Raw genomic sequence first — 9738 nt, forward strand, 5'->3', positions numbered from 1 at the left:
TTGACAGAACCCTGCAGGCACCATGGCCAAACATATGGCTTCTAACCAAAAAAATCAGCAGTTTGAAACCATCATCTGCTCTGATGGGGGAAGCCATGACCGTAAACCATGCACTGTATTCCAGTGGCACGCCGTTCAGCTTCCACTTTTCTAAACAGACGAGTCAAAAGCCTTGATCTGCCCACCGCATTTGATTTTCAAAAGTGTCTTGCATGTTTCTGGGGTCACGTTTGCCTCAAAACAACTCGGGGGAATTGCTTGGAGTGCAAAGTAGAGAACTTCCTGGCCATCTCCTTCCATCCTCGCATGCCTTGCCAGTGAGATGACGCTCCCTCCTGTTTGCACCAGCCGTTCCAACGCCTTACCTAATCCTTTTCCTTGTCTTTCTCTGTCACTTGACGGTGATCGTTTCTAGGACAAGAACTGCTTCTTACTCAACTTTTCATCCCCAGCATCCATCTGGCACATCAGGATCAAGGAATATACGTGTTAGAATACTTAAATGGCAGCGCTGGGTTTAGCCTGAGGAGGAATAGACTGGATTACCTCTCTTGTTTTAACAAAGGGGAAACTGAGGCTGATAGAAGGATTATGGGAGATTGTGTTATTCCCTGAGTGTAGTAGTGACCTTGCTTGGCCTCCTCAAGTGGGTGGAGAACGCTGCTAACTGTTGATGTTGGCCACGTGGCTTCTTGGGGGCAGTGGAGTGTTCAGTGGAAGTGTGTATGTCGTATGGTTGGCTTGCCTTATTGCACTCTTGTGGTCTGCCAGGAGAAGAGTGTACCCTCAAAGTTAGCCACTGCCCTTTCAGCCAGGCCTCCAAAAAGGAGTGACAGGGAACAGACTGAACCCAACCGAAAGTCTGGCTTGGCTTACATCCGTGGAATGAACTCAGACTGCAGACGTGCGTGAGGAAGGAAATGTTTGGTAGTTTAACTCACTAAGACTTTGGGTTTGCTGGTTGTGCAGCAAGAGCTGATAGAAAGGAGAGGTGGGTTCTTTTTTTAAGTATAAAGTAATGTCCCTGGAATTGATGTCAAAACAGCTATTGATTTTAAATGCATGTTTATTTTTTTAAATAAAAGCTTCATGATAATTTGCCCACACATATAAAAAGAGCTGTAGATTGAGTGTGATTAAAATGGTACAGCAGTTATATGAATGACATAGCCCCAAACATTTGCAAACATCAGTCTCCAAATAGAAAACACATGTGCAGAACACATATTATGAGTATTGTATATGGACCCATATGGTTTGGAGCCTGGTCCACACATAGAAAATCACAAATCTATATAATTATATGTATACACATACCTAGATGTGTGTACATATACACAAATACATACACAAAGTCATGGTAAGTGGACAAATGATAGCAACTATAAGCACAATTCCACTGATTATCTCTCTCTTTTTTTCTATAGATATACAGTGTACAGTGTATCCAATAAGCAGCTCTGGACTCGTTTACTTTTACAGTTATATCATAGACCTGCTTTCGGGCACTGTAAGTATTTCACATAATTCTGTTATTGGACCCTAAATCTACTGAAGATGTCGTGAAGAGCAATCGAGTTGGTTTTGACTCATAGCAACTTTATGTACAACAGAATGAACCACTGCGCCAGCCTCGAAATTGTTCTTAGGTGTGAGCCCGTTGGTGCAGCCACTGTGTCAAACCATCTTGTGGAGGGCCTTTCTCTTTTTAGCTGTCCCTCCACTTCACCAAGCATGATGTTCCTCTCCAGAGACTGGACTCTTCTGGTAACATGTGCAAAGTATGTGGGATGAAATCTTGCCATCCTTGCCTTTAAGTTGCATTCTGGCTGCCCTTCTTTCATGACAGCTCTGCTTTTCCTTTGAATGGTACTGTCACAAACATCACCATTCAAATGTATCAATCCTTCTTTGGTCTTGCTTACCTGACATTCATATGCTTATGAGGCCATTGTAAATGCCATCGCTTGGGTCAGGCACACCTTAGTCCTTAGTGACATCCTTGCTTTTCAACATTTTAAAGAGGTCTTGTGCAGCAGATTTTCCCAATACATTGCAATCTCTTCAGTGCTGCTGCTGTGAGCATTGTTGTGGATCCAAGCAAGACGAAACTGTAAAGGTGAAACTGAGGTACAGGGAGCCAGACAGACGTAACTGACAGGACAAGGGAGAGCAGAAACAAATAGCTTTATCAGGGGGGAAGCTCCCAGACAAGACAAGGTTCCATGACGTAGGCCAACAGGTCAGGGAAGTTGTGCTCAGCAGCTGGGGGCACAGGTTTTTAAAGGGGTGGTGAGGAATGCCTGGCATTTATGGCAATTAGTATATGGGGTCTGGACACTCCAAGAATTGCTTGTTGACTCCTTGAGGCTTTTTTTGAATCCAGAGCATCTGGTTTGACTGGTTATCTTATCTGGCGGTTATCTTATTTGGCGCTGTGTGCTGCTGACCTTTGGGATGTGCAGGGAAGCATGTGCAGGGCCCTCACCTGCTTCAGCTTAGTCCAAACAGGGCTGCCTAGTTTGGACCCAGCCCAAACATTTCAAACTTCTTAATAGTGGCAATGGGCGGCGTGATCCCTCTTAACTACTTCCTGCTGACATAGGGCGAAGAAAGGGGTGATTAAGAGTTGGAAGGTTCAGGGCCTAGGTTGGCCTGCAGAGGACTCTAAGAGTGGAGAAGAAGCTGATTGAAGGTCAGGTTGGAGATAGTTTTCATTCATTCCTGCAAAAATTTAAACACACACGGAGCTAAAAGTAATAGTACACAGATTATTAACAGAGGTCTTATGAGGCGCATAATCCAGGTCATGGCAGGACTTTGAGACCATGAGAAAGGGCTGGTGGTGCCCCACTGACATTTCCTGATTTCCTTGGCCATGTCGCAGAGCGCTTTAACATTTTATTTAGCTACTTTCGACTTATTGATATAGTGTTCATACCTTTTTTTTAGCCGTTAGCAGATTTAATTCATGACAGTTTTGAAGGGTTACCTGTGCCAGGGATGTAAGTTGTTGTTGCAAGGAGGTGAGAGACTTTGAGGTGGAATTTATTACTAGCTGGAGTTGTTTGTTAAAGTGTTGTGTTTGGAGTATGCTGTGCCCTCATGGGTGAGTGTGCAGACATGGGCTTGTGGACGCATGAATGCAAGTGAGCAAGTTTGCACTAATGGGTGTGAGTGGGAGTCACAGTCTGCAAACTCCATGCAGAGAAAAGTCGTCCTCATCCTGGTTTTTGAAGTAACAGATTAGCTGTGGTTGGGCATTGGGCAGTGACCAGGAGGGGATGGGAGAGGCTGATTTGAATTAGTTAGGCTGCGGGCGACCTGGTCTGCTCTGTCACTTCCCCATGTTCCCGGGGAACTATCAGCTTGATATCCTTCACATTTCTCACACTGTAGTCTTTCTTACCATGAACACACTCACTTCTTTCTCATCGACTTCTTGGCAAACAGTTTTCTGTAACTTTCAAATTTCTTCACATTCTGGCACAGCCAGACATTCTATAATAAGTTATCCAACTCTTTTTCTGATTATTTGCAACTTACTCTGACCTTCTGAAACTTACTGTTTCCATCTAGACTTAAACATTCATTGAAATGAAAACTGTATTAACTAAGTGTCAGCACTTAAACATTCATTGAAATGAAAACTGTATTAACTAAGTGTCAGCACTTAAACATTCATTGAAATGAAAACAGTATTAACTAAGTGTCAGCAAAGGGTTAAAGGTCTGTTGGGAGTCGCTTCTGCTACGTTGCATAAAGGCTGCTGCGACCATTGACCATTCTCGGGGAGTTTAATGGTTTAGTTATAAGGAAGAAATTGGGGGCTTAAAGTAAAGTACTTGTCACTCAAAGTCAGTGGTCGGAGGTTATTTATGACTTAGTGTTTATCTAGAGTTAAACTCTGGTGAAGGTAGGGCACAGGCTTAAATAGATAGCAGTGGAATGAGATAAGTGTGTCTTGGTGGGAGGGAGCAGTTAAGGGAGTTGGGCTGTGTTTGCTTTAAAATTGTTTTAGGAGGGGCTTCAGGTAAAGGCAAACAAATGCTAAGAAGCTGGGGTTAAGGGTGGTGGTGAAAAAGGTATATAGAGTGGGGAATGTGGGACAAAAGAGTATAGCAGTTGGGAACTACTGGGTGTATGGGGATAACAGCTTCATTAATGAGGTGCAGGTCCTGGACCAAGCGATAAGTACCATTTGGTTTCTTACTGGTAAGATTGGAGTGTTGCAGGAAGAGTGGGTAGGAATAATGAGGTTGCTAGAAAGGAGGCATTGTATGATGGGTTAACACTGGGAAGCAATGAGGTCTGTAGGGCCAGTTCTTCCAGGTCCGGTGAGAGAAGGGGAAGGAGCAGAGGTTCTTGAGGCCAAAAGTAAGGTATAAGGAGGCTCCTAACTTATTTAAAATGTCTCTTCCCAACAGAAGGACCGGACATGAAGGGATTATAAGAAAGGAACAAGTTAAGGGCTAGTACACCTGGGACAAGTAGGCTTGCCATCAATATCCATGACAGATTGAGGAAGGACTGCCTATCCCTGAAAATGAGGGCAGGACAGAAAAGACAGCTTCTGTGTAAGAAGGAAATTTACTCACCCAGTACCTTGAGCAATACCCCAGGATTGGAGAGGGCGATGGGGGTCCAGTCAGGGTCTCCTCAGACTTTGGCTAATCCCAGCAGAGTCAACGGTGGGTCAGGAATTGGAAGGACAGTCCCCCCACGTAGAGACGCAAAGGGGCCTTCACTTTTCCAAGGACAGTCAGCCTTCCAGTGTCCACTTTGACCGCACGCCGGGCAGAGTTCGGTTGGAGCTCTAGGCCTGGAGCACTCCCATGACCAGTGTCCCTTTTCTCTGCACCTGAAGCAGGCACCAGGTGGCAGTCGTTGTTCCCCTACACCCTTGCCCCATGCTGCCCTTCTGGGGTCTGGGGGATCACCGGCTGCAGGGCTGCTACTGAGGCTTGGGTTTGAAAATTTAACTTCTGCCAGAACCAGGCTTCATGGGCTGACTCTGCCTGCTCCTCGCGGCTGTTAAAACTTTAATGCCATAATCACTAAATCTCAGACCGGGGTTTGAGGGCTTTTGGGGTTAAAGCATTAGTTAAGTGACTTAAAAGGCAACTGGGTTCTCGTCAGGCTTTTGAGTGATCTTATGTTTATTAAAATTGACTTCTATATGGGATGTGGCCTGAAGCCAAGCCAGGACACACTGAAGCATTTTATTACAGCAGGCACGTCTGTCCTTACCTGCTTGATTGTCCCAGGTCTTTGTCTGGGAACCACTTAGATCGCGGTTGGTTAAATGAACCTGGTTGGAGTTCTGTTGAGCAGCGAGAAAAATGCGTTCCTTCTTATTTGCGGTTAGGGTAGAGGGATGGATGACAAATATATCGTGCCAGGACAAATTATAAGCTTGAGTTAAATAACAAAACTCCTTAATATAGGTGGTGGGATCATTAGAAAAGGAGCCTAAACGCTTTTCAATATGAGATAAATCAGTGAGAGAGACGGAAACATGAACCGGACCACTCTCTCAGTCCAGGCCACTTTCTGGAGTGGACAAAGGAGAAGGGGGTTCTGTGATCGCATGTGCTTGCTAACCAGCAAGGTGAGTGCAGACTCAGGTTCCTCCAGCGAGGCGGGCAGATCGGGAGAAGAGGACGTGGGGGCTCCGGGGGCCCAGAATAGGGAGACAGGTGAGTAGGAGGGGAGACAAGGTGTTCAGGCAAGTCTGAAAAGGTAGACACCAGAGGGGGGGAGGTGCAGAAGCAGGAGAAGAGGAGGAATGTTCTTTAGTCAAGAGGACTAGGGAAGGGGAGCAGGAAATACAGAGAAAGGGACAGGAGCTCAGAGGAAAGGCAGCCTGGACGTACAGAATCTCAGACTACTTGTGAGTTCACTGGCAGAAACTGTCAAAATTTCAGAGGATATTGAAGTCAAAAGTGCGGCGGGAGATTAAAGTTGTTACTTCCCGGAGCTTTCTGACCCCTCCCTCCTGCCGGTCTCAGGGAGGCGGCCATGAATGTGTGCTCTGCTCCCTATCTGGGAGAGGTCTGTCAGAGGCTGGGGGTGTTGGCTCAGAGGAGGCTGAGCAGGGAGGGAGCCTGGAAGGAGAAAGAGAGTCCAGTCCAGGGAGTCTGAGGGGTCTGGCTCTGGGGAGGGGATGGGTGTTGGAGGCACAGTGCCTCAGCCTTTGGGAGTTGAGAGGGTAGCAGAGGAGGTGATGGTGAGGGATACCCAGAATGTGGAGGCTTTACTGGGGGCACAGACAAGGAGTCAGGGGGGTTTCGGAGAAAGATGAGGGGGAGTACTGTCAGGGGCCTGATTAAGAGAGTGTTTGGCTAAGAGAACTTGAGCAGGGTGACAGGTAGTAGAGAGGGACGGGAGCGAAGAAAGAAAAAGACCTGAACATTAGGGACTTCTGATTATTTGTGAGTTTGTTGACCAAAATTTTTGAGGTTGCGGAGAATGTTAAAATTGAAAGTGCTAGGGCAATGAATGTACACATGTGCTTTACACAATTGATGTATGTATGGATTGTGATAAGAGTCGTATGAGCCCCTAATAAAATGATTAAAATAACAACAAAAAAAGAAAATGAAGGTAATCCTCAACGAGGTAGATTTGTGTAATAATAGAAAGAGTGCTGTGATCTATTAATAATCTCTTGGGCATGGGAGGGGGACAGGGCCACATTCGTTTTAAGCTTTTGTACCCCGTACATTTGTACCATTTGTACTCCTTACACTGGGAGTTAATTCTTGTCGTTTCCATGGAAAACCAGTTTTATAAAGGGACTGATGATACTCTCAAAAAAAAGAAACAGAAAGTGCTATTTTCTAGCTAGCCGACTATTGTCAAATTGGTATTGAGACCAAACTTGGTTACAGAAAAAGACCAGGTGTTTAGGGCGGAGATCAGGAGCCAAACCCAATTCAGGAAGGTTGGCAGTAGGCACACCAAAGGACTGTCCTTAGAGGGTTGGGAGAGAAGACTTCCCATTGTGTCTCAAACTTCAGGGAGTATGGACAGAGGAGAAGGGTGTCCCCTGGTCCCTGTTTGCACCCATCAGTCAGGAGGTGGCCGGGTAACCCTGAGAGGTGTCCTGGTCAGAGCTAGGGGCCCAGTGGGACAGTCCTGGACTCTCTGGAACAGGAAGGTTCCCTGGCGCAGGCCTGTGGCTTTAACCGGCAGACAGGATCCTCGGATCAGAGAGACACAACGGAAGCCGGGGAGGGGGGAGGGGGCCTGCCTTTATGGCTGGTAAAAATGGAGGTTGGTCAGGCTTTTGTTCAGGGTGAGAGGAAGGGGAAGCAGAACACGTTAGAGAAAGCACTGCAGAGCTGCAAATGCAAAGCATACAAACAGGTATAAAAGGTTCCGATACACCCTCTGCGTTCCAGTCTAGGCAGAAGGTGAGTGACTGCTTGGCCAGGTACTAGGAGTCCTGTTATCAGCAGGAATCCCAGGAGGTAAACACAGCCACAAAAGGCTGGAGGCCACTTGAGAGAAGATAGACAGAGAAAAGATGGACATGAGAAAGTGGCCTTATCATCACACCCCTTTTCAGGGAAAGGCAGTTATTTCCAGCAACTCTTGGTACGAGGGTTGCAGAATAAACCCCTGCAGTGGCGCCACGCTCAGCTTCCTAGCGTACTTGCTTTTCAGGGCTTTCAGCGAGTTAGCCTCCCGCGGACCCTATGTTCCTGTATGAGTTTTCTGGTCCCTGGTGTCCAGAGTGACAAACAAGACAAACGAACATACACAGAGAGATACTGACCAGAAGTTGCTCGTTCAGACAGGTTCGAGAGGAGAAGAGGACAGGTGGGCTACGTCCCAGCTGAAGCAGGGCTGGAATGGCACGGAGCCCACGTCCCTACCTCCCCCGGGCTTTGGACACCCAATGTAAAGGTGAAACTGAGGTACAAGGAGACAGACAGACATAACTGACAGCACAAGGGAGAGCAGAAACAGAAATAGCTTTATTAGGGGGGAGCTCCCGGACGAGGTTCTGTGAAGCCGTGCTCAACAGCTGGGGGCGTGGGTTTTTAAAGGGGTGGTGAGGAATGTATGGCAATTATGGCAATTAGCATATGGGGTCTGGACACTCCGAGAATTGCTTGTCGACTCTGCAGCTTTCTTTGAACCCAGAACATCTGGTTTCACTGGTTATCTTATCTGGGGCCGCCTGCTGCTGACCTTTCGGATGTGCAGGGAAGCACGTGCAGGGCCCGGACCTGCTTCAGCTTAGTTCAAACAGGGCTGCCTAGTTCAGTCCCTGCCCGAACAGAAATGATGCTACTTACCAATCCAGTGTGAGGATTTTGGTCTTCTTGACATTGAGTTGTCATCCAACTGAAGGCTGCAATAGTTGATCATCAGCAAGTGCTTCAAGTCTGCCTCACTTTGAGCAAGCAAGGTCATATCATCTGCATATCACAGGTTGTTAATAAGCCTTCCTCCAATCCTCATGCTGCATTCTTTCTCATCTAACCCAGCTTCTCTGACGATTTGTGCAGCATACAGATAGGTTGACTGGTAACGACTGTTTCTTTAGTGTCCGCAGCAAGAGGGAAGTATGAGTCTTGAGGGGAAGGAGACAGGGTTTGCAGTCACCTGAAAGGAAGGTTGATATTCACCCAACAAGAGGCTTTGTCACTTTCAGCGACCAGCCTACTCCTAGCCCCCAGCACTTCATAGTGACCTGGATCCGCTCACCCAGATAAAATATATTTAAACTCTTGGACACTCAAAAACCAGGAACTTTTTGAGATCCCAGACCCCTTTGAAGGATTCCCTGGGGTGCCATGGTCAAGCACTTAACTGCTAATGGAAAGGTTGGCAGTTTGAAACCATCGGCCGCTCCATGGGAGACAGCTGTGACAGTCTGTTTCTGTAAAGAAAGTCCGGTCTTCAAATGCCGTATCATTCAGCTTCCACCTTTCTTATAGACAATAGACAAGTCCAAAGCCGTGATCTGCCCACTGTGTTTGATTTTCAACAGTAGTTTGCCCATCTCTGATGTCATGTTTTCTGCAAAACAACTCAGAGGAGTTGTCAGATGGCTGTTGAGATTGTGGATGAAAAAGCAAAACTCAAAGAAGCCTAGGAAGTTGCCAGCATCACACTTTGAGTGGAAACAAGGCTGGGGATCAAACCCTATGATGGCTGGTAGCCCTTTTTACAGACCACACCCCCTAAATTGAAATATCCATACCTCACGATGTTTTTCCTTATGGGCTATTGTGAATCAGAGAGTTATAGCAGCACTTGGTTGTATATGTGCAATCAAGTCATGCCCCAAAGAACTTACTCCTGGCATGAGAATGCCCCGTATCAGTGCTGTGCCATGCCATGAGCAATAGAGATGTGACAAGAGTACCTGAGAAGCCAAATTTTTCATCTCAATTTCTGGAAATCAATTTTAATGTGAATAATCCCAGGAGATGGGGGTTGTGGTTGGGGGGTGGGGTTGGCAAGATAGAAGTAATCTGAATGTTACCTAAGAGACTGGCTAAATGACAAATAGCCCATATTATGAACCACTAAGCAAGGCCACATGCATGCAGAGAATCACAAGGTTAGTGGTTCAAACCCACCAGCCACTCTACAGGACGAGCCTCTCTGCTCTGGGAAAGATTTACAGTGTTGGAAACCCCCCTCTAGGGTCACTGAGTTAGAAATGACTCCATAACAGTGGGTTAAGTGTCTAGATAAAGACATGTACATATGCAA

The 9738-nt window shown here is 46.6% G+C and overlaps 1 protein-coding gene across 1 annotated transcript in view; it reads left to right on the forward strand.

The window, feature by feature from the left end:
- TMC7 (transmembrane channel like 7) overlaps positions 1-9738 on the forward strand; it is a 74926-nt gene that overhangs the window by 39980 nt on the left and 25208 nt on the right. Inside the window, exon 5 of the mRNA XM_004706089.2 lies at positions 1428-1510. Coding sequence (XP_004706146.2) covers positions 1428-1510 — 83 coding nt within the window. The remainder of the gene's footprint in view (positions 1-1427; positions 1511-9738) is intronic.

Source organism: Echinops telfairi, unplaced genomic scaffold (genome assembly GCF_000313985.2).
Source record: "Echinops telfairi isolate 266 unplaced genomic scaffold, ASM31398v2 ScPeMD7_5;HRSCAF=22, whole genome shotgun sequence".
In the NCBI taxonomy this organism is placed as follows: Eukaryota; Metazoa; Chordata; class Mammalia; order Afrosoricida; family Tenrecidae; genus Echinops; species Echinops telfairi.